Source organism: Ranitomeya imitator, chromosome 6 (assembly GCF_032444005.1).
Source record: "Ranitomeya imitator isolate aRanImi1 chromosome 6, aRanImi1.pri, whole genome shotgun sequence".
Taxonomy (NCBI): domain Eukaryota; kingdom Metazoa; phylum Chordata; class Amphibia; order Anura; family Dendrobatidae; genus Ranitomeya; species Ranitomeya imitator.
This window is the reverse complement of record NC_091287.1, coordinates 53,430,333-53,456,358: the sequence shown is the minus strand read 5'-3', so window position 1 is coordinate 53,456,358 and position 26,026 is coordinate 53,430,333. Positions and strand designations below refer to the sequence as shown.

Below are 26,026 nucleotides of genomic sequence, written 5' to 3'. Positions count from 1 at the left end.
CCCAAAGTACTATGCTTCTCAATAGAGGGAAAAAAGAAGTTCTGAGACCATTTTTTTTTCTTTGCACTGTGTTTTGCCTTTTTTTTCCCCTAGACATTTGCGTGGTTCAGGACACAGGTGTGGTGATGGACATTAAAGGTCTGTCTTCATGTGTGGATCTTCTCACTGCAAGAGTACAAAATATTCAAGACTTTGTGGCTCAGAATTCTATGTTAGAACCAAGAATTCCTATTCCTGGTTTGTTTTCTGGAGATAGAGCTAAATTTCTGAGTTTCAAGAATAATTGTAAACTGTTTCTGGTGTTGAAACCTCGCTCCTCTGGTGACCCAGTTCAACAAGTTAAGATTATTATTTCTTTATTACGTGGCAACCCTCAAGACTGGGCATTTTCCCTTGCGCCAGGAGATCCTGCATTATGTAATATTGATGCGTTTTTTCTGGCGCTCGGATTACTGTACGATGAACCTAATTCAGTGGATCAGGCAGAGAAAAATTTGCTGGCTCTGTGTCAGGGTCAGGATGAGATAGAGATTTATTGTCAGAAGTTTAGAAAGTGGTCTGTGCTCACTCAATGGAATGAATGTGCTTTGGCAGCAATCTTCAGAAAGGGTCTCTCTGAAGCCCTTAAGGATGTCATGGTGGGATTTCCTATGCCTGCTGGTCTGAATGAGTCTATGTCTTTGGCCATTCAGATCGGTCGACGCTTGCGTGAGCGTAAATCTGTGCACCATTTGGCGGTATTATCTGAGCATAAACCTGAGCCTATGCAGTGCGATAGGACTTTGACCAGAGCTGAAAGGCAGGAACACAGACGTCAGAATGGGCTGTGTTTCTACTGTGGTGATTCCACTCATGCTATCTCCGATTGTCCTAAGCGCACTAAGCGGTTCGCTAAGTCTGCCACCATTGGTACGGTACAGTCGAAATTTCTTTTGTCCGTTACTTTGATCTGCTCTTTGTCTTCCTATTCTGTCATGGCATTTGTGGATTCAGGCGCTGCCCTGAATTTGATGGACTTGGAGTATGCTAGGCGCTGTGGGTTTGTCTTGGAGCCCTTGCAGTGTCTTGTTCCATTGAGAGGAATTGATGCTACGCCTTTAGCCAAGAATAAGCCTCAGTATTGGACCCAGCTGACCATGTGCATGGCTCCTGCGCACCAGGAGGATATTCGCTTTCTGGTGTTGCAAAATCTGCATGATGTGGTCGTGTTGGGGTTGCCATGGCTACAAGTCCATAACCCAGTATTAGATTGGAAATCAATGTCTGTGTCCAGATGGGGTTGTCAGGGGGTACATGGTGATGTTCCATTTCTGTCTATCTCATCATCCACCCCTTCTGAGGTCCCAGAGTTCTTGTCTGATTACCGGGATGTATTCGATGAGCCCAAGTCCAATGCCCTACCTCCGCATAGGGATTGTGATTGTGCTATCGAGTTGATTCCTGGTAGTAAGTTTCCTAAGGGTCGACTGTTTAATTTATCTGTACCTGAGCACGCCGCTATGCGGAGTTACGTAAAAGAATCCTTGGAGAAGGGTCATATTCGGCCGTCGTCATCGCCATTGGGAGCAGGGTTCTTTTTTGTGGCCAAGAAGGATGGTTCGCTGAGACCTTGTATTGATTACCGCCTTCTAAATAAAATCACGGTCAAATTTCAGTACCCCTTGCCGCTGCTATCTGATTTGTTTGCTTGGATTAAGGGGGCTAGTTGGTTCACCAAGATAGATCTTCGTGGTGCATATAATCTTGTGCGTATTAAACGGGGCGATGAATGGAAAACTGCATTTAATACGCCCGAGGGCCATTTTGAGTACCTAGTTATGCCATTCGGACTTGCCAATGCTCCATCAGTATTTCAGTCCTTTATGCATGACATCTTCCGAGAGTACCTGGATAAATTCCTGATTGTATACTTGGATGATATTTTGGTCTTCTCGGATGATTGGGAGTCTCATGTGAAGCAGGTCAGAATGGTGTTCCAGGTCCTGCGTGCTAATTCTTTGTTTGTGAAGGGATCAAAGTGTCTCTTTGGTGTTCAGAAGGTTTCATTTTTGGGGTTCATTTTTTCCCCTTGTACCATCGAGATGGACCCTGTTAAGGTCCAGGCCATTTATGATTGGACTCAGCCGACATCTCTGAAGAGTCTGCAAAAGTTCCTTGGCTTTGCTAATTTTTATCGTCGCTTCATCTGTAATTTTTCTAGTATTGCTAAACCATTGACCGATTTGACCAAGAAGGGTGCTGATGTGGTCAATTGGTCTTCTGCTGCTGTGGAAGCTTTTCAAGAGTTAAAGCCTCATTTTTCTTCTGCCCCTGTGTTGTGTCAACCAGATGTTTCGCTTCCGTTCCAGGTCGAGGTTGATGCTTCTGAAATTGGAGCGGGGGCTGTTTTGTCGCAAAGAGGTGCTGATTGCTCGGTGATGAAGCCATGCGCCTTCTTTTCCAGGAACTTTTCGCCTGCTGAGCGAAATTATGATGTTGGCAATCGAGAGTTGCTGGCCATGAAGTGGGCATTCGAGGAGTGGCGTCATTGGCTTGAAGGAGCTAAGCATCGCGTGGTGGTCTTGACTGATCACAAGAACTTGACTTATCTCGAGTCTGCCAAACGGTTGAATCCTAGACAGGCTCGTTGGTCGCTGTTTTTCTCCCGTTTTGACTTTGTGGTTTCGTACCTTCCGGGCTCTAAAAATGTGAAGGCGGATGCCCTGTCTAGGAGTTTTGTGCCCGACTCTCCGGGTTTGCCTGAGGCTATTCTCAAAGAGGGAGTAATTGTGTCTGCCATCTCCCCTTATTTGCGGCGGGTGCTGCAAAAATTTCAGGCTAATAAACCTGATCGTTGCCCAGCAGAGAAACTGTTTGTCCCTGATAGGTGGACGAATAAAGTTATCTCTGAGGTTCATTGTTCGGTGTTGGCTGGTCATCCTGGAATCTTTGGTACCAGAGATTTGGTGGCTAGATCCTTTTGGTGGCCGTCTCTGTCGCGGGATGTGCGTTCTTTTGTGCAGTCCTGTGGGATTTGTGCTCGGGCTAAGCCCTGCTGTTCTCGTGCCAGTGGGTTGCTTTTGCCCTTGCCGATCCCGAAGAGGCCTTGGACACATATCTCTATGGATTTTATTTCGGATCTCCCCGTCTCTCAAAAAATGTCGGTCATTTGGGTAGTTTGTGATCGCTTCTCTAAGATGATCCATTTGGTACCCTTGTCTAAATTACCTTCCTCCTCTGATTTGGTGCCATTGTTCTTCCAGCATGTGGTTCGTTTGCATGGCATTCCAGAGAACATCGTTTCTGACAGAGGTTCCCAGTTTGTTTCGAGGTTTTGGCGAGCCTTTTGTGCTAGGATGGGCATTGATTTGTCTTTTTCCTCGGCTTTCCATCCTCAGACAAATGGCCAGACTGAACGAACCAATCAGACCTTGGAAACATATCTGAGATGTTTTGTTTCTGCTGATCAGGATGATTGGGTGTCCTTTTTGCCGTTGGCTGAATTCGCTCTTAATAATCGGGCCAGCTCGGCTACCTTGGTTTCACCGTTTTTCTGCAATTCTGGGTTCCATCCTCGTTTCTCTTCAGGGCAGGTTGAGTCCTCGGACTGTCCTGGTGTGGATACTGTGGTGGACAGGTTGCAGCGGATTTGGACTCGTGTAGTGGACAATTTGACCTTGTCCCAGGAGAAGGCTCAACGTTTCACTAATCGCAGACGCTGTGTGGGTCCCCGACTTTGTGTTGGGGATTTGGTTTGGTTGTCATCTCGTTATATTCCTATGAAGGTTTCCTCTCCTAAGTTAAAGCCTCGTTTCATTGGCCCGTATAGGATTTCTGAGGTTCTTAATCCTGTGTCTTTTCGTTTGACCCTTCCAGATTCTTTTTCCATCCATAACGTATTCCATAGGTCATTGTTGCGGAGATACGTGGCGCCTGTGGTTCCATCTGTTGATCCTCCTGCCCCGGTTTTGGTGGAAGGGGAGTTGGAGTATATAGTGGAGAAGATTTTGGATTCTCGTGTTTCGAGACGGAAACTCCAGTATCTGGTTAAGTGGAAGGGTTATGGTCAGGAAGATAATTCCTGGGTCTTTACCTCTGATGTCCATGCTGCCGATCTTGTTCGTGCCTTTCATATGGCTTATCCTGGTCGGCCTGGGGGCTCTGGTGAGGGTTCGGTGACCCCTCCTCAAGGGGGGGGGGTACTGTTGTGAATTCTGTGATCAAGCTCCCTCCTGTGGTCACGAGTGGTACTGCGGCTTCTGAGTTTCCTTCCTCAGGTGATGAGGTTAAGTCGTTAGGTGCTGCTCTGTTTAACTCCACCTAGTGCTTTGATCCTGGCCTCCAGTCAATGTTCTAGTATTGGTCTTGCTTCCTCCTGGATCGTTCCTGTGACCTGTCTGCTCAGCATAAGCTAAGTTCTGCTTGTGTTACTTTTGTTGCTATATTTTCTGTCCAGCTTGCTTTTTTGGTTCTCCTTGCTTGCTGGAAGCTCTGAGACGCAGAGGGAGCACCTCCGTACCGTTAGTCGGTGCGGAGGGTCTTTTTGCCCCTCTGCGTGGTTGTTTGTAGGTTTTTGTGTTGACCGCAAAGCTATCTTTCCTATCCTCGGTCTATTCAGTAAGTCGGGCCTCACTTTGCTAAATCTATTTCATCTCTGAGTTTGTATTTTCATCTTAACTCACAGTCATTATATGTGGGGGGCTGCCTTTTCCTTTGGGGAATTTCTCTGAGGCAAGGTAGGCTTATTTTTCTATCTTCAGGACTAGCTAGTTTCTCAGGCTGTGCCGAGTTGCATAGGGAGCGTTAGGCGCAATCCACGGCTACCTCTAGTGTGGTTTGATAGGTTTAGGGATTGCGGTCAGCAGAGTTTCCACGTCTCAGAGCTCGTCCTATGTTTTGTGGTTTTTGTCAGGTCACTTGTGTGCTCTGAACTTCAAGGTCCATTGTGGTTCTGAATTACCTATTCATAACAGATCTTCTTGTAAAATGACTATATTTAGGATCTGTATAAAACAAATATATGTGAAATGCCCTTTGTAAGCCATGAAATGTCACTCAAATTACAGACATTTCTGCTGTATCTAGGTTTTTAATTGCAGTATCTATTCTAATGTACTTTATACAGGTAGAGACTTCTTGTGAAAAAAATCCACAGGGCTGAAACGTCTTTCACAACCTTCTCATTTTTTTTCATTCTACATTGAAATGAATTACTATAAAAATTTTATTTCTCAGCATTTTAGCCTCTCCTTTCCGTCAGGTCCAGAAAAAAAAAAGTGAGACACTTGACGACCTGCGGGTCACCACCAGAGAATATAGCGGTGTCATCTTTCTGCGGCAGCCATCTGGAACGCTTACCATCAACTACAAGGGAGTTGAACAGCAGGACACTTTTTTTTGGTATATTTATAAAGTTCCCCATAAGACCATAATATTTTTATACCGGAAAGCAAATGTTTCTTTTTTTTTTCTTTTCATCTAAATTTTTCCTTTCTCAAGCGCCCAATACCGTAGGTAATGAAATCGTTTTTACAGACCTCACAGACGGTCAGCAACTTTTTTTTTCTTTCAGTTATTATGAAAACCAATACTATATTAAAAGATGCCATGAAATGTAAAATCTAAGCTGCAACTTGTTTTTAGGTGTAAATAATTAAATTTTGCACCTGTGTTTATTTCTACTTTATGTAGTTGGGGTTTATTTTTTGGGTTAATTGAAATGATGGATGCAAGTACAGGTTGATTTTGATGTGAAGTTCGTGAACCTTTTGTATTGTTGACCCCTCCACTCCCCTTACCATGACCTTAGTTAGGCACATACCTGGGAAGACGTGGCACTAACAAGCCACTTTGCCATGCCCAGTAATTTTTTTTCCCTTTGAAAAGGGACAAAGTAGTGCCATACACATTCTTCTTGCCAAGTAAAAGAGAGGCTGAGCCAAGCCACGGTTGGGCTCAATAACTTCCTTATGTTCCTTATGGTCTTCTTTGATGGTGTCTAGTTGGCCATAGATATGTGACACTTGTAGGTCAAAGAATCTTTTGTCTACTTTTCCTTCATTTTCCCCAGATGCTTCCCTTTCCCCAGATGCTTCCCTGTCCCCAGATGCTTCCCTGTCCCCAGATGCTTCCCTGTCCCCAGATGCTTCCCTGTCCCCAGATGCTTCCCTGTCCCCAGATGCTTCCCTTTCCCCAGATGCTTCCCTGTCCCCAGATGCTTCCCTGTCCCCAGATAAAGCCATTGGAAAGAGAAGACTGTTCACCTGACTGGAGATAATCCAACAGTTCATTTGTTGTCAGAAATTACTGAAAATGGGGTCCACCGACAAGACATTGAGCACCATTAACAATAAAGTGGGGCCGAAAACCTAAATTTGAGAAATGAACCCAAAGATTTTGCTTCCAAGTTTATTTTTGCCATCACACCTAAGGAATCTGCTATGTCATCCAACATTTGCTTTATGTAGGAACAGCTTTAGTGCAATTTGACCTAGAAGTGAAATGTCTAGTTTTATCAATAAATCTCTGTACCATTTTAAACAAGTTGTAATACAGGGAACAAAGGTTCCTGTTCTGGGAAGATGCACACAAAAACTACTTTAATGCCTGCAATTTTCCAGAAAATGGTACTTTAAGGACAACTCAACTTTTGAACAACAATTTCCAACATTTCTAAATGTCAAGTGAATATTTAGCATTTTATTATTTTTCCCCCTTGCTCTGGTTTGTAAGGATGTGTTTTCTTCTTCCTTACTCCGGAAAGAAAAACTGAGGTTATAGATACTTTATTTTTAAACATGGATTTAAGTGACTAACACTATAGGTCTGGTTAGGCAGAGAATTTGTTAATACATATGGAAATGCTGCTAGGTTGGAGGGTGTGAGGGACCTGACAGGTTCCCTCTAATATGTACAGCAATTATTGATTAAAAATGAAAATAAATTGGGGAAAAAAAATCTAATTGGATGTTAGAAATTTGGAGATTGTATGCAAAAGTGAAACAAGGACTCTCATTTTCTTTCTTTATTCAAGCTTGTGAAATCTTACCAAGCCTGCAACCTTTCATATGTGGAAATTCGGATCTTTGTAAGTAAATAACCAGCTATTATTATGATTTATCTACAAAGTGCTGACACATTGCACAACTCTATTTATTCAATCAGATTCTTTCCATCTTCTGTTGATTGTGCAAACTGAATTATGTAGCTTAAATGTGTAAACTATGACCAGTTTTCAATAAAACCAGGTAACTTGCCAGCAGGGTTTTCGATTTATAATAGAAAGCTATATCTGCTGTAAATGTGAGGAGAACATATAAAAAATCATCTAAATAAAATGTCTGGTTGGGACTTTGCCAAAGTGACAGCGAGGAAGTTTTCTGCTCTAATGACTGTTGGGGTGCGTGTCCACGGTCTGTAATCACGGCGCTTTGGACGGAGCTGAAAACCCGCTCCGCCCACAGTGCCGCCCCTTCTGTATGCGCGGTGATTCCGGATGTGTTCATTGCACACATCCGGAATCTCCGCACCCTCTACATAGGGCCCTGAGATTTACCTTGTGGCGACGGAGCGTCGTTGCATGGTAAACAGACATGCTGCGTTCTAAAAAAACATGCCACATGTCCGTAAACGCAGGGCCGCCGTGTGCGTGTTCGCACGCATAGTGGAGACGGGATTTCATAAAATCCCCTCCACTATGCTGTAACATCTGGACGCTGCGGCTGTACACAGCGTTCAATGCGCAGCTAATCCGGATGTAATCCTGAACGTGGACACATACCCTTAAGGTCCTTACACACAGGTGAATTACATGACCATGTTGGAACTGTATCTCGTCCAATTTGTCAAGTTGCAACACACGAGGTGGTAGAATCTATGAATTCGGCATGATCATTAGCATGCATCCTAATCGGGATTCTAACCGGCTGCTATGCCAATTTTCTATTTCTTTTTTTTATTATAAAAGATTACACTTAAAAGTGCCTTCATTTTTTATTTTTCTTTGTCTTGAGAAGGTTGTTTTCTATGAAACCTACCAGATCTTATATTGGTGTAAGGTGAATATGGACTCCTCTACATTGGTTGGCTGGGTTCTTGACTGGTACTTTTCTATTAAGGCTTCATAAAATTAAATTGTTTGTCTGGTTTAGAAAATCCAATTTTGTAAACTTTGATAGTGAATTTTGAGTTAATGATAGGAGGCCTTCTGTCCCTGTTCTTCATCTCTTGTGGTTCCAAAGTGCTTCTCTCTTTTTGGAGGACTTGTCATGTCCTGCATTACACAGACATCCCATTAATTTAAATTGGCTTGGTGTAATGTCTTAATTTCTCCTGTGGGGGAATAGAAGACTTAGGGCCCGAATTCTCAAGACTGGTGTTTTGTGCTCCAGTCTTCACCAAGTTCACGCCGGAGAGGGATGCCCCAAATTTCGTGGAGTAAATTATGTTGGATTTGTCTGTCGTGGTAAGCTTTTCCCACTGCAAGCTAAGCGCTACCCTCTTTTTAAATAGTTACTGGAGCTGGCCATAATGTGGTGGGGGAGTTGGGGTAAAATCGGCAAAAGTTGTAACATTTGTCTGAAACCACAAGTTGTGCATTAATGTTGCAACATTTCATGCAGTCTTATGCCAGAAAACTGGTGAAAACCTTAGTGCTTAGAGCTGATCCCTGGAGTGTTCCATGAGGTGGGGAACAATGCATTATCACCATATTGTTAAAGAGGTTGTCCGTTATCAATCAACCCTTCTTCTAGTGCTAAAGTAACCCAGATTAAAAGCAAACAATGAAACCCTCCTGAATCTGTGCCGTTCCAGCAATATCCGCACTGTTGCTTTTGCAGTCACATCATTATGTGAAGTGGCCACTGCTGCCAGTCAGCCAGATGCCAAACCGCTGATTGGCTGCAGCCATCACTATTTTGTTGGTACGGATTTTGACGTCTCTCAAAGGGCACTGGTTTAGATGGTAAGTATTCCTTTTTCTTTTTTGTCTATTAGTGGATATCTTTTAAGGGATTCTTGTTAAAAGCAGAAACTCCTCTAATTTGGTAGTAGAATTAATCAAATTTTTCAAGATTCGGTTTCTGATTGCAATTGGTTTTGCAATATTCGCCAAACGTCATTGGTGTCATTGGGAGGTAGAAATTACCGAATATATTTGGAACTGATCCGCAAACATAAATTCGGCACGAATAGGGTTTCAAAATGGCACGAATATGGCAAATTCATATTTGGCGAACAAATTCAAGCAACTCGCTCAACTCTTTGTCAGGTCTGCAATCTCTCATTGTTTTTATGTCTCTCTGGTTACAAATAAATATATTTAAGATTCCTTTTATTTGTGTGGCAATCACGTGTGTATATGACAGCAGTGTTGTCGTGTCTGAAATCCAGTTCGTGTTATGGCGGCACTTATGTTGAAAGCAATATTCATTTATCGCGTCTTCGCTGTTATGTCGACTTTTCACCTCGTAACCTTTTGCACCGGCTTCATCTTGGAGGACCTGAGAGTGCACTTTCAGTCTCTTATTTTACTGCATTAGATCAGTTGATTAAGAGAATTTTTTTTTGAGTGACTGTAAAATTCTGGTAATGAAAAGTATAGAGTCCAGATGTTGCTTGGAGAAGGGTGACACATGGAACAGCTCATTGTATGTACTAACTAGAGCATCGTGATCCTGCCCTTCAGCAAATTGGAGGACACTAATTTTCTTCAATTTTATACCTTTTCTCTTCTGGGCATCTCACGACTTTATATGTCATTGATGGGAAACTGTTCTGCAAAGACGTCTTGTTGTGGTGTGTCCAGAAGATTCACAAATATCTGACAATGTGTTTCCCAGATGACTCCTTTTGTACAGTTTTAAAAACAATTTTTTGGAATGTTAGCCAGATATAATTCCTACCGAGCGCAACAATATGATCTCTGTGGGAATAACAAGCTATGTGAACTGTTAACATGCAGACAATATATGGTTGGTTTAACTGGCTATTCATTGATTATAATGGTTACCATTGGGCCACCATACTTGTACCCAAACACCTTTCGATCCTCCGTAGAAGAAAATACCATTGTGGTTTTCTTTAAAGTCTTAGTTATTCCCTCTTAAAGGAATAGAGTAGACCTTGACGATTTGGGGGTGCCTGACCACTGGGATCCCCAGCTATGCCAAGAATTGGACTCAGAAACCCAGGAACCAAGCTCTGCAGGGCCCAGTCTTGAATGGAGCAGAAGTGCTCAAGCTTGACCTCAGTTCTAATAATGTTCTATGCCTGAGAAAGAAGAACGGAATGTATGGCGACTTGGTTAACTGGATGGGTCGATTCTAGCCTTTCTACAGTGTCTTGAAGCCCCCCTCAGAAAGGCCTATACAGGTGAAAATTGTGTCCGACGGAGCACACATATGCATCATTAAAGTCAATGACCCCAGTGAGAGTAAATTGCCAAACCTCATTTTCCAGGGCTTCAGCCGTAAGCCTCGTAGCCACTCGCCATAGGCTAAAATGCTATACGAGATTAGCCATATAGGTTCAGACAGTGTCCGTACCCATCTTATATGCTTCATGCATCCTGCACAATACGTAGTGACTTTAGCCAACGTGTCTCAGGAGCAGAACAGCCGTGCTGTACATCGCCATGCTGCCGCCCTTGTGAGATGATTTAAGCCACCACGCGAAGCCCTGATCGGATGGACAATCGGTTCTTTGCATCACAAAGATTAGATGCAACAAAAAGAGAACAAGAGTAGACCTTTCAAATTAATCTAATGTGGATAAGTCATGTATTGAATTGCATTGATAAGCCCATGGTGTGTTTTTGGACATGCTAGGTCTGTCACCACAGTTTAGTTTGTCTGATATTGTCTCAGTTTGCAGGTCTTTTCTTTGGCTCCCCTCCTCCCTTTAATGTAAATGTTGCCTTATAGGTTTGCGGTGGATTGAAATGTGCAGTGAAATGTGGAAGTGCAGAGAGAAGGCTGTCAAAATATGGTCTCGCTGGAGTGCTGCGCTGAATATGTGAGCCTGCTTCCTCAGCAGCTCACCTAATTGTCAGGGCTTTCCAGAGAGGCAGCGGCCCTGCAGCACACCGTAATGGTCCATCAGACTGGCACCTGTGTATATTGTGTAATCACTATCCGTCAGGCTTGACATTTCTCAACTTTCTTTTGAAGGCATATGTGTGCATTTAAAATGCATAGCTTACAGTAAGTAGTGTATCTGGAACAGCGGCTTAGCAAGAGCGGAAAAAAACCCTCCTCTCCTGCTCGTTTCTTCAGTCAAAAATATATGATAGGAAAATGTGCCCAAAGCCATCGTAGTTCTCCACGTAGCCGACCGGGAAAAGATTTTCAGACAAGCTGCACAGACAAAATATGTTTTCTACAATTCTGAATTATAAATACTTTCTTTACTTTAATTTTCTTTCCATATAGCACTCATGGATTCTGGAAATCTTTTTTTCTTTTTTCGTGACTTGGCAATGCAAACATCAGTGGTAAAGTACCCCAGAAAAAAAGCTCATGTGCCTAATCCTGGTGAGCGTTCGCTGCCCGGCTCTGGGGATCCATCCAACCTTGTTATCGATTAATGTAAAAGTGAGGTACACGCTGCACACGATACACCTCCTATAGCACAAAATAATGGGCAAACACACAAAGTTTTAACCCCTTCACCCCGAAGCCTGTTTTCAACTTCCTGGCCAGGCCATTTTTTTCAATTCTGACCACTGTCAGTTTATGAGGTCATAACTCTGAAACGCTTCAACGGATGCTGGTGATTCTGAGATTTTCTCGTGACATATTTTACTTTATGATGGTGGTAAAATTTCTTCAATTTGACTTGCGTTTATTTGTGGAAAAAAATGGAAATTTGGCAAAAATTTTGCAATTTTTAAACTTTTCATTTTTACGGCCTTAAATTAGAGAGTCATATCATACAAAATGGTTAATAAATAACATTACCCACATGTCTGCTTTACATTAGCACAATTTTGGAAACATAATTTTTTTTGTTAGGATGTTATAAGGGACTACCTCATACTTGAAGTCACTTTTTGAGAGGTCTATATGACAGAAAATGCCCAAAAGTGACACCATTCTAAAAACTGCACCCCTCAAGGTACTCAAAACCACATTCAAAAAGTTTAATAACCCTTCAGGTGCTTCACAGAAATTTTGGAATATTTAAAAAAAAAAAATTGAACATTTAACTTTTTTTCACAAAATTTTTACTTCAGGTCCAATTTGTTTTATTTTACCAAGTGTAGCAGGAGAAATTGGACCACAGAAGTCATTGTACAATTTGTCCTGAGTACGCTGATACCCCATATATGGGGTAAACCACTGTTTGGGCGCATGGCAGAGCTCGGAAGGGAAGGAGCGTCGTTTGACCTTTCAATGCAAAATTGGCTGGAATTGAGATCGGAACCCATGTCGCGTTTGGAGAGCCCCTGATGTGCCTAAACAGTGGAAACCCCCCCACAAGTGACCCCATTTTGGAAAGAAGACCCCCTATGGAACTTATCTAGATGTGTGGTGATTACTTCAAACCCCCAATTGTTTCACTAAAGTTTAGAATGTAGACCCATGAAAATTAAAAAATCTTAGCCGGCAATTTTTTATTTTCCCAAGGGTAAGCGGAGAAATTGGACCCCAAAAGTTGTCCAATTTGTCCTGAGTACGCTGATATCCCATATGTTGGGGGGAACCACCGTTTGGGCGCATGGCAGAGCTCGGAAGGGAAGGAGCGCCGTTTGGAATGCAGACTTAGATGGAATGGTCTGCAGGCGTAACGTTGCATTTGCAGAGCCCCTGATGTATCTAAACAGTAGAAACCTCCCACAAGTGACCCCATATTGGAAACTAGACCCCCCAAGGAACTTATGTTGATGTGTTGTGAGAACTTTGAACCCCCAAGTGTTTCACTACAGTTTATAACACAGAGCCGTGAAAATAAAAAAACCTTTTTTTTGTTTCCACAAAAATTATATTTTAGCCCCCGGTTTTGTATTTTCCCAAGGGAAATTGGACCCCAAAACTTGTTGTCCAATTTGTCCTGAGTACGCTGATACCCCATATGTTTGGGTAAACCCCTGTTTGGGCACACGGGAGAGCTCGGAAGGGAAGGAGCACTGTTTTACTTTTTTTCAATGCAGAATTGGCTGGAATTGAGATTGGACGCCATGTCGCGTTTGGAGAGCCCCTGATGTGCCTAAACAGTGGAAATACCAATTCTAATTGAAAACCTAACCCAAACACACCCCTAACCCCAATCCCAACCATAACCCTAACCACACCCCTAACCCTAATCCCAACCGTAAATGTAATCCTAACCCTAACTTTAGCCCCAACCCTAACCCTAACTTTAGCCCCAACCCTAATAAGAAAATGGAAACAAATACATTTTCTAAAATCTTATTATTTTTCCCTAACTATAAGGGGGTGATGAAGGGGGGTTTGATTTGCTTTTATAGCATTTTTTTGGTGGATTTTTATGATTGGCAGCTGTCACACACTAAAAGACGCTTTTTATTGCAAAAAATAGTTTTTGCATTACCACATTTGAGAGCTATAATTTATCCATATTTTGGCCCACAGTGTCATGTGAGGTCATGTGAGGTCTTGTTTTTTGCGGGATGAGTTGACGTTTTTATTGCTACTATTTTCGAGCACATGACATTTGTTGATCGCTTTTTATTCCGATTTTTGGGAGGCAGAATGAACAAAAGCCAGCAATTCCTGAATTTCTTTTAGGTGGGCGTTTATACCGTTCATGTGGAAAAATTGATAAAGCATCTTTATTGTTCGGGTTAGTACGATTACAGCGATACCTCACTTATATCATTTTTTTATGTTTTAGTGCTTTTACACAATAAAAACTATTTTATGTAAAAAATAATTGTATTTGCATCGCTTTATTCTGAGAGCTATAACTTTATTTTTCTGCTGGTGATGCTGTATGACGGCTTTTTTTTTGCAGGATAAGATGATGTTTTCAGCGGTACCATGTTTACCGGTATTTATATCCGTCTTTTTGATCACATTTTATTGCACTTTTTGTTCGGCAGTATGATGGTAAAGCATTGTTTTTTGCCTCAATTTTTTTTTTTTTGGCGGTGTTCACTGAAGGGGTTAACTAGTGGATAGTTACATACTTGGCGATGTGTACTTTTATTGTTTGTTTTTTTTATCTACAGTACATAAATAAATGGATTTATTGGAAAATATTTATTCATCTATTTTTTTTTTCTTTATTTGAGGATTTTTTTTTATACATTCTATTTTTTTTTTTAACTTTATAACATTGTCCCAGGGTGGGACATACAGTAACTATATTTCATCAGATCGCTGTTCTGACACTTTGCATAGCACTGTGTCAGATCAGCGATCTGACAGGCAGTGCAGGAGGCAAGCCACCTCAGTGAAGGACCCGGAAGGAGCCCCGCAGCCATTTTGGATCCGGGGACTCCGTCCAGAACACCGGAAGAACACAATCACATTGCGTTGTTCCAGTGGGAGAGCGCAGGGAGCCCCCGTCCCTGCGCGATGCCCCTCTATGTCACCGTCACTACTGTCACATACAGCTGACACCCGCACGCGATCGCCGCAGTGCTCACTGTGAGACGTATGCGATCATGCCGCCTTACTAGTACTGCGGTTTATGGGAACTCAGTTCCCGCAGAGCAGTACTAGTACGGCGCATGTCGGGAAGGGGCTTGTCCGAGGTAGAAACTAGTTATGAGCGATCGTGCTGAGATAAGATGTTATCTCAGCATGCTAACTGAGTGTCTTCAGTGTGCTGCATGTCTTACAGCTAAGAAACAGGCAATCCCTGCATGTGTTGCGGCTGTTGAACAGACGAGAGATATGCAGCCGCGAGAACTCAAGCATATTATTCGAGCATGCCGAAGACACTCGGTTAGCACCCAAGCATGCTTGTATAACACCTTATTGCACCATACTAGTCAAACAGCTGGATCAAAAACGTAGTCTACAACATTTTTTGATCTTGATATGATCTGACTATATTGTTAGGCGAAGTCTTTTACAAAAGAAAGACACTATCCAGACAAAATGGACATATTGCAATCCAGTCTTACTTTTTCTGGAAGCTCTTATCTTGTCCTTTTGTTTACTGTAACTCATGACACTTCTACCATTTTGTCATTGTTTCCCCCTTTACTTCCCTATTTTTGCATCAAAAACATGATTTGAGTCCACAAATTTTCAACTTTTTTGGTCTATCTCCATAGGATTCAGGCAAAGACACGAGAGCTTCGTGAAAGACAAGCTAGAGAAAAGGACTATGCTGAGATCCAAGAATACTCCAAGAACTACGGAGGGGCAGAAGAACCCACCTATGCCAACACCGGCCATTATGACACAGCTGCAAGCAGTGGTACGCTAAATATGAACAGCAGACCCCAGAGCCCAAGAGATAACAAGCAGATGGAAGCATTGTATGCTCAAGTAAAGAAACCGAGGGGTTCAAAGCCTCCACCTGTAGACAGGTAGGCACTAGACAAGAATCAGTGCGTCCTTTACCATGAATTCTTAATGTCTTACATTTTTACTGTGAATGGTCCTTTACCAGTGTCTGATTATTTTTTTTTTGTTTTACAAGTATGTTCCGAGTAGTGCTATCTATCTTTTGTAACTAAGAAACTCTTTTACATAATTTTAATGGAACTAAAATAAAGTATTTTATATATGAAAAGTCTTTATGTCCGTTGGTGATGTTCTACTTACATGATGGTTTGGTGCATTTACATTAAAGAGAATGTATCATCCATTTTTCTATCTTGTAGAGAAGAGAAATGTGTTTTGAACTTTTATATATTTTTTTTAGCTTTTTATTTTCTTTATAAAAAAAAAAAAAAAAAAACAGTTTCTTGACAGCCACCATATTGGTGAAGCACCCTTACTGTGTTGTCTTTATTGGCAATACTGGAGGATATATCTGTGCTTTCTAGCAGCTGTGCTAAGCGTTAGGGCTCATGCATGTGACCGAATAAATCATACGAGTATTATCTGTGGTTTGACCGATAGTACTCATACCCATGTTATTCTATGGGGCTGTGTACATGTACTAGCTTTTACCCTTTACCAAGTGGTCTGAGGAAAATAAAAATCACATCATGCATGATTTGCCTCCGAGAATCAGATGGCATACGCCCAATTCATGTCTATGGTTATGTAAAAAGAAAAAGGGGACCGCGCTCGGATGACATCCAAGTGCTGTCCGATTTTAACGGAGGATAATGGAGGAGGTGGAGAATTTTTTTTTTTCTCTACTGTCAAGAAAATCTGATCCCACTCTGATCAGAAAGCATAGTCATACCGATTTTCTTTGATGGAGAGAAACCGGTCTTGTGATCTTGGCTGAAGCCAGATAAATGTGTAGCAGTAATGCAGTTGTCAGGAAGAAATGAGGTTCTGTATCCTCCAACAGAAAAACTGTATATACATTGCTACTACAATCCCGTATCTAGACCACCAACAATACATGAGAATTGGCATCAAATCCTCTGCTCACTCTGACCTAGTCTACACTGCAAAGCGGTGAAATGAACTGCAGTTTAAAAGAAATATTAAATAAAAATATTTTTTTTCTTTATTTTATAATTCATATTCATATCACCAACATTTTGTGAATACAATATTTGGACTGAAATCTAGTGATGAGCGAGTATACTCGTTGCTCGGCTTTTCCCGAGCACGCTCGGATGGTCTCCGAGTATTTGTTAGTGTTCGGAGATTTAGTTTTCATCGCCTCAGCTGAATGATTTTCAGCTACTAGACAGCCTGAGTACATGTGGGGGTTGCCTTGTTGCTAGGGAATCCTCACATGTAATCAAGCTGGCTAGTAGCTGTAAATCAGCTGCGGTGATGAAAACTTAATCTCTGAACACTAACAAATACTTGGTGATCACCCGAGCGTGCTCTGGAAAACCCGAGCAACGAGTATACTCGCTCATCACTACTGAAATCCTGATTTGTTTTAATTTTTTTTATTTTTTTGTGTAATCATGCATTCTCGTTAATGGCCTTTTCACAGGTTTGGGCTGTTGATATAAAAGGATTTTATCTCTTCTTTTTAGACCAATTCTAAATCACGTTGGAAGTAAAAAAAAAAAAAAAAAAAAGTCACAAATTAAAGCAGCCAGTTTGTGGTTGTAATAATGTCCTTTTCATTGTGTGTTGTCTTTTTAGGCTGTGAGCTTCTCCATTGATTTTTTGCCTAAGCCCTTTGATATTTAAGTGTGTTTTTTACTGCAAAGAAATTGCCTGGAAATGTTGACAAGCCCTAAATAAGTTTGTGCTGTAAAGAAAAGAGGGTCTTTACTGGTAGCCTTTTTTTCTTATTAGAAGATCCATTCTGCAGAAATTGACTTTACAGCAAGTCTTTCTTGTTGACCTAATTAGGAGCGTTGTCGAAATTCTGCTTCGTAATCTTAAAGTTTGACTTCAGTTTAACCAACACATGCCACATTTTATACTTGGCACTAGGGATCCTTTTTGCTTAACATGGTCTGAAACACAATGCCAAAAAAAAAAAGCTCTTCAATTTGTTTGCTCTTAGCGATGTTTAATTGGAAAGTTGTGAAATGTTAACTTGAGCCCTTGGGTTAACCTGAAACGCATCTTTTCAAAGCTTTGGCTTCATCCTGAAAGGGTAAATTAGACAGGCATCTGACGGTTTCCTCCCTCAAATGTGAATTATCATGATACAGCTCTGTGTTTTAGGGCTTATACTTTTTTTTTTTTTTTTCTTTTTCTTTTTGATGTGTATAAAAAAAAAGGCAAACTAAAATTATGGAGTTGAAATGATTAAAGAATAAAATTGGAATTAACCCTCACCTCCAGTTATTGAAAACGATGAGTTGTATATCATTATCTAAATATCACCTTTGTATGTACGTGACTGTTACGGTAAATATAGCAATTTTAGATCATGTTTTTTCTTTGACTTTTTAGAACACTACATTGTGTCATCCCTCTTATTCTTCATGGGAATGAGTGTAAAGATGCAGGGTGCTATCATTTGTCTCGCCCCTACAGTGTCTGACATTGTCGGCTTTTTTCGGTCAGCCAACTCTATTGGCAAGAAGAGTTGTCAAAACTGAGTGTCATTTTATTTTTGTTTCAAGGAGGAATAACAGAAGGACAGCACAACACATTTTACAAAGGTGTGCCTCAGAATAGTACATTTCCTAATTAATGTAAAAAATATAACTTTTACTAATATATATATATATATATATATATATATATATATATATATATATATATATATATCAGCAGAGTGGACAGGTCCTTTATAAGGTGGAAGTCCGGGATCTGCCCCTTTCAGCTGTCAGGGAGGAGAACGTCCACAAGACTCTGGCTATGGATTACCGATGAGGACACTCGACTAGGGTCCTGCAAATACTTCTGCTCAACTTTAGCAGTTACCTAGTAATCATCTTCTCATCGGTGTTTTTTTTTTTGCATGTGATTTAGTATATTTTTATTGTTCATGTCAGACAACAGTAAGGCTCTTGTCTTTGTAGAGTAGGTAATTTCAGGGAATGTTACTGGGATGTAAAGCCTGAGGATGTATAGACTGGCAGCCTAGTCCAAAGAAGGGTCAGGATGTGTTGCTGGTTATAATGTTGCTAATGAAGATTTTAAAGGGCATCGGTCAGTAGGATCAACCATACTAAGCCGTCTACATAGGCATGTAGGTCATAGAAGGTTGAATCAAATGATACCTTGATAGCCGCAATTCAATGAATGGTTGATGAGAAATCCATGTTTTTATTTTATACAAATGAGTTTAAAAGATCTTTCTTCCAGAGAAGGATCTTCCGTAGAATCTGCCTTCTGATATAATTGTAATCCTAGCAACACCTCTGTAAATTATCCCCTCTCCCTTTGTGGATAAAATGTATGGGTTCCTGGTAGGGTCAATAATAGAATGTTTGAGTTCCTGGTAAATATGATGTCCCATGTCTCATTGGTGACATGGTGATACCTACCAGGAGCCCATACATTCTAACATCTACCCTACCAGGAGCGCATACATTCAAGTATCCTTCCTTCCAGGTGCAAATATATTCTAGCATCTGCCCTACCAGGAGCCAATACCTTCTAGCATCTGCACTACCAGGAACCTACACATTTTAGCATCTGCACTACCAGGAACCTATACATTTTAGCATCTCCTCTACCAGGAGCCCATACATTCTAGAATCTGCCCCACCAGGAACCCATACATTCTAGCATCTGCCCTACCATGATCCCATACATTCTAGCCACATAAGGAGAGGGGAGCAATTTACATACAGGGGGGTGGTTACGAATTACAATCAGCTCTGGAGGCAGACTCTGGAATAGATCTTTTCAGATCATTTGCATATAAGAAAACCATTGATTTCTCGTTAACAATTCGTCAGATTGCAGATATGAAAGTATCATTTGATTAATCTTTCGATGACCTGCACGCCCATATAAATGTCGTCGGAGGGTTGACCCTAATGACAGATGCCCTTTTAAGAGATTCCAATAATTTTTTGGATTCCTTGTGCTGGTTTTCTTTATCTTTACCAGAAACTCTTGTCTCAGCAGCTCTTGGAGATGACCAGGACATGACGTGATTGACTTGTAACATGGCATTCGGATATTCGTAACACATTTGCGGATGGAGGTGCTGCGTACATCCTCCGTGAAGCTCCGTACACCTCCGGTCAGCTACGTCGGCATGTGGCATGCAAATCCTATCTTTATCATTAGGTACGCAGGCCATGCCGATGCATGCGGGTGCCTCCGCATGCGTCGTTTTGACGGTACGGCGGCCTGCGCCGAAAGCAACAAGTTGCATTTTGGTGCAGTCGTCGCATTGTCAAAATGACGCATGCGGAGGCATCCGCATACATCGGCATGGCCTGCGTACCTAATGGTAAAAATAGGGTATGCATGCCGATGTAGGCAGAACTGACCGGAGGAGGTGCGACGGTGGGCGGAGCTGACCGGAGGACGTACGCAGCCCTCCGCAGCACCTCCATCTGCAAATGTGAAACCAGCCTTACATGTGTGGAGAATTTGGAATGAGCATGGATTAAAAGGCTCGTTTACCGATGTTTCTACTTCTATAAACATGCAGAAATCGTCCAACAAACAAGCAAAACCTGATTGGATAATTTTTCGCCGGTATTAAAGTTATCGGTCTCGGCAGCACATTGCCCTGTAGAAACAGGTGATGTGCTGGCGAGAAAGATGTTCTTGTTCCGTGCACTCTACATTCTGATCGTTCTGTGTACATGGGCCATGAAACCACTGGCTTCTCGGCTGCGATCAGCTTTTCTAAATGAATTACTAATCTGATGTACCATTAATATGTAATCGTATAGCGGCCCGTTACCTGCTGATCACGAATGGCGGCATGCATGTCTTCTCACGGACGCAGCATCCTTTTCCTTTCCAAGCACATACACAAGTCCTGTAAAACCTTTTTCTTTCTGCTCTTCTATGGACTCTTTGATTGACATGAAATTGGCACAAAACTACTGCAAATCTAAATAGCCCGCAAATGGTCGGCTAGCCACATGTAGCTTTTTGTGGATGCTTTAATGGACACATAATCACATGTTTTTCTGTATGCCTGTTACCACTGTTGGGAAAATGCCCATTTTAGACAAAAGACCTTTAGCGAACTTGTGTATATTGCTATGCAGGCATGTCAGGCGAGAGAAAAGGGAAGACCGGGCTAATAAATCACTCAGTGCTTTTGTTTATTTCCTTAAATATTTTAATTCACTTTCTCTTTTGTCTGTAGAGCGGTTAATAAGAAATGTATTACTTTAAGAAAATTCATCATTAGACCCTTTCTTCTGTAAGAATACTCCTACATGATTGTAGTGGATGCATCGAGGTTCGGGTTAGGCTCACGCGATTTAGGGAAGAGCCTATTAATTTTATTTCAGGTCACCTTACATACCCCACTGATAACGGGCATGGGGGATTGTATTGTACACCCTACACCATTGCCATATCATGGACATTACCTTTCCAAGATGTATCGTTTCTCCTTGTGGTGAGTGACATGTTAAGCATGCCGAGATGAGGAGACTTAAAGTCGCAATGCTCCTTTGGGAAATATGCAAATTGTCTGTTCAGAGAGGGTGAAGACTAGAACTCTAGTGCCACCTATTGGAAGTAGCAGTCCTAACAGTCAGTGGCGACCCTTTAACGAGCCTTGTCACATGACAAATTGAGATTCTGGATTGGCTTTTATCCTGTGTATCAGTGTACTGCCCATCGTCAGTGCAAAGTGTGAGATCTAATTTGGCTGTGTGAGAGGCGCCTGACCGGTATCCTGAGCCACAGTCAGTGGATTGTCTTGTCATCAGCCGCTCATGTCATCTACAGCACCCACTACAGGGGAAATATAATATTACAAGCGGCCATTGAATGGACTATCCATCCATGTAGTAAAACGAAAGATTGGCTCCACTGCTTGCTAGATGCTCTCTACTCTTTTTCGTAGAAGAGATCCCACTTCTGTAGACCCCCATGCACATGTGGGAAAAGCTTACCAATCCTTCTGCCCATTTGTTATGTATGCAGAAGCAGAGGTAACGATGGGTAATATCAAGAGAGAAAAACATTTTAAGATTTCCCTCTTGGACCCCCACTTATCTCCAGAACGGGGCCCTGCTGTGCCTAGGGAGGTGAATTTTTCTGTTCATACTTATGGACTTATGCACACGTTAAGTTTTTGCAGTGTTACTTAGTGCGTCGATTCTTTCAACACTTTTTTTTTTTTGCATAATTTTTCACCCATTCAAATAAATGCCTAAAAAGTGGTAAAAGTGCAGAAAAATGTGCTGCAGATGCGCAACGTGTGCACAAAGCCAATGGCCTTTTGGAAAATTGCTGAGAAAGCATATATTGTAGTATTCATAAGTGTCATTGATAATGTAATTCTCTAAACATTACATTTAATGACTAATGATCAGTTGCTAATAAGAATAGCATTCTCCAGCTGCAGCTATGGCACATGGTTTTGCTTGCGTCCCAAGGTTCTTTTCGCTTACTATTTGTATACAATCCCATTATCAAATGGTTTATTTCTGGTTTTGGTCAGTACAACGATTTACATGGACTTATGCCTTTCTATGCAATGGGCCCCACATATTTGTAACAGGAATCGATGTGGCAGGACAGTACAAGCTTTATAATCTGATATATAAGGATGGTTGTTTCCTTGGCAAAATCACCAAGATCTTCTGCTGTCTCCTATCACTCTCCTGCCATCTGCCTTCTATTCTTTTTCAATGCGGCCAACAATGCCATCCCTTCCTCTAGTTTTTGCAATATAACAGATTGCTTAGCCTCAACTCTGAAATCCCAATCTATATTCTTTGGACATTTTTGTACTATGTACCTACAGCCATTGTGGTAAGCTGCAGGGAAATACCATTTTAAGTATGTGTCTAATTGGTAGTCCAGTTGCAGGGAGGAATTGAAGTTATATTCTCCCTGCAGCCTCTCACTCCCAGTCATCAGGGTGGTGCAAGGGCAGTGAACAGTCATCGCTCACTACACAATAATCACTCCCCTTTTACTTGATTGACATCCAGCTCTGCAGCGTGTACAGCAGGCCATCAGTCCATGTGCAGGGGAGTGATTACTATGCGCTAACTCGGCAGTGAGTGGTGACTGTTACAGCCTCTTGCTCCGCCTCGATGACTGGAAGGGAGCGGCTGCACTGAGAATACGAGTATAACTTGATTTCCTCCCTGTGAGCCTCTCCTCAAAATGGCCACGTGTGCATAATGGTATTTCATACCTCCAGATTAGCACAATGGCTACAGGTAAATACCATTTTTTTGCTGACCGGTGACTTACAAGTGCATCTTCTACATCTACTTCAATTTAGAACTGGAAGCGGAACGTCTTGTCCTCTGAGAGTGTAATTGCTGCTTCTTGCACTCTCACCAGTTGATACGGTTTGGTAAATTCTAAATGTTCATCAACACTTTCATGCTATATTTTATCCTAAATTCACTCTTCATATTGCAGTATCTCATGTAAATTTTAATAGTTTAAAAAATGGAAACAGGCATTTTCATCATTTAAAAAAAAAAAAAAAGTTAATGAGAAAACACCATTCAGATTCTTTATTTAAAACACAGCGCCCCTCGTAATCTGGCTGACCCACCATATCCATGCAACGTCCATGGATGTCAGTGGGAAGTTTGTAATTTTTTTTTATTTATCCTGAGGTGGCACTGTAGGAAAATTGAATACTTGCTTCCTGGCTGGTCTGCAGATTACTGCTTATCCCTGGGGGTCCCTGTGTGTGACTCAGTCAGGGGGGCTTTTCTGTAAGCTTATTGGATATACGGTCTATATAAATCAATGGCATGGCTGGCTGGTGCTGAGGGCACATGACTTGTCTCTACTGATTGGACAACACTTTGCATTATAGTAGTTTGCGAAAACCAACATGCTTCAGTTATGACGGAGACTTAAACTATTGCTTCATCGGTTTTTTTAAAGTAAATCTGGCAGCAGGATTTCACACCAAAAATTATTTCTAAGCACATGAAGCTCTTTTAAAGAGAAGTCCAGCAATACCTTTACATGGCCTTTTCGTTCCTCCATCACGGAGAAATCAACTTCAAGCAGAAGGCGGTGCTGGTTGGAGGATAGAGCCGGAGTGACACTGGCTTCAGATCTACATCCTCATTTCCATACCAATCCAAACTCTGATATCTGAAACTCTGGAAGGAGCAGTACCCTGGCCATGTAATGGTATAGCTTCACTTGTCTTTGAAAGAGGTTCATGCACATATAGACAGTATGGAAGGGGGAGGAGGGTAAAATCTTTGTAGGGGGGGGTTCAACAATAAAAGGTACTATATACTGTAAGAGGTGGTGCGTGCCTCAATGAAATATACTGTAAGGGGTGGTGCCTCAATGAAAGGGACGGATACTGTAAAGGGTGGTGCCTCAATGAAAGGTACTGTATACTGTAAGGGGAGGTGCCTCAATGAAAGGGACGGATACTGTAAAGTGTGGTGCCTCAATGATAGGTACTGTACACTGTAAGGGGTGGTGCATCAATGAAAGGTACTGTATACTGTAAGAGGTGGTGCGTGCCTCAATGAAATGTACTGTATACTGTAAGGGGTGGTGCCTCAATGAAAGGGACTATACTGTAATGTGTGGTGCCTCAATGAAAGGTACTGTATACTGTAAAGGGTGGTGCCTCAATAAACATATTGTACACGGTAAGGTGTGGCACCTCAATGAACTTGGTGTACATGGTAAACAGGGCTGTGGAGTCTGTAAGCCAAACCTTTGACTCCGACTCTCAATTTCCATGACTTTAACTCCGACTCCACGACTCTGACTCCCTCATACCAGGGCTGTGGAGTCGGTAAGCCAAACCTCCAACTCCTCAATTTCCATGACACCAACTCCACCAAAACGGGCTCCGACTCCACGACTCAGACTCCACAGCCCTGATGGTAAGGAATGACATCAAAATAAACTTAGTGTACACGGTAAAGAGAGGCGCAACAAAGAACTTAGTTTAGATGGTAAGGAGAGGCGCCACAGTGGAAGGTACTGTACATTGGAAGTGGTGAACATCAACGAAAGTTAGACCGCATTGCACCATTCTATGTAAGACTGGACCTAGATAAGATAAAGGGTCACATGGTCTATAGGTGAGCCCTTTCTCATCTGTTATAGGTAGCTGGAACCATTCGTAATGGCTAATTCTATATGTTTCTGTGATTATTACCCATAGCCTGTACACGTAATATTCCAGTCTGGTAATATTTACAGCAATACATCACAGCGTGGATGCCCATCCTTCCCGTTTCCAAATACTGACACCCATTGTCTTGCTACAGCGGACGAGTGGTTTTCCCTTGAATTTTAGTTACATGCTATGAAAATATGGAGAACTTGTGTTTTCAATGTGTAGCCATGCGTATAGAATAATGCTTTAGATGGGGTTGGCTTGTGAAAGGAAACAAAAGCCAGTCACGGTCTGCAACAAATGCTGATTTTTTTTCTTCCCTCTTTATGAAATGTAGGAATAGGAGAGTCTTGCATGTTGATGAAACGCTCTCTGCAGCTCGTCGTACCAGAAGGGACAACTTCGTACTTAACTCAAAGCAAATGCCCTTCCTGGAAGTTAAGAAAGAAAAATAAGAATAAACTCTTTCCAACTATGAAACATAAAAGCGAGATTAAAGGAACCTTTCTGTTACTCACTTCCCCTAATTAATGTTAGTTGAACAAATTAGAAAGCATTGTCCGTGACAGTCAGCGGCCATTGCTCTTATAGCACTAGCGTTCTTCGTGGCTGGTAATGAAATCCAGATATTGGCCTGGAGCATCATGGCAGGTGTTCACATCCTTTTCCATTTACAATCATAGAAGCCATAATCCTGCGATCCCATAGTAAGCTCTTATTAGTTATTACCCATTGTAAAGGGGAAATGATGGCTTAAAATATCTCAGGACCAATCTCCTCTAATAAGTACATGATATCAATTGCCCACAGTGCTGTCTTAGAGGAGAATGCGTGATGAGAGATGAAATTAAACCCTAAGAGCTTAATGACTTGGACCCTAAATGACTTAGAAGGTGTAATAGGATCATCCTGCCACATGTATTCATTGAATTAGAGAATACATACATACTAAAAAGTCACTAAAGAGATGAGCCATGTCGCTGCTTTTGGGCGCATGAAGGTAGTCCTGTGACGCAGCTCAATTTTGCCCCATGTTCCTTTAATATGGCATTATGAACTTACACAAGTCTTCCTTCCCTCCTTTGTGGTTACTCAGTGGAGGTACTTTTACCCTATTCTACTCCATGGCAGAGATATTCACATTTATTGGTTTTGGAGCTTAATGTGTGAAATCTCTGCTTCTAGTGCAACTAGACGTTTCTTCAGATACTTCTCTGGGGCTGAACGCTTTTACCCGTCCCTCCCAGATGCTGCCAATTCCAACTTGGCAGCTGGTAAAGCAGTCGAGAAG

General features: G+C 41.8%; 1 protein-coding gene across 13 annotated transcripts in view; it reads left to right on the top strand.

Annotated features, from left to right (window-relative positions):
• PARD3 (par-3 family cell polarity regulator) overlaps window positions 1–26,026 on the top strand; it is a 693,206-nt gene that overhangs the window by 506,683 nt on the left and 160,497 nt on the right. For 12 of the 13 annotated variants that reach the window (XM_069729684.1, XM_069729681.1, XM_069729677.1 and 9 more), the window contains one exon: window positions 15,230–15,487. In XM_069729684.1, coding sequence (XP_069585785.1) covers window positions 15,230–15,487 — 258 coding nt within the window. Of the gene's footprint in view, window positions 1–15,229; window positions 15,492–26,026 lie in introns of those variants that run through there. The other variant, XM_069729685.1, reaches the window with a different exon arrangement.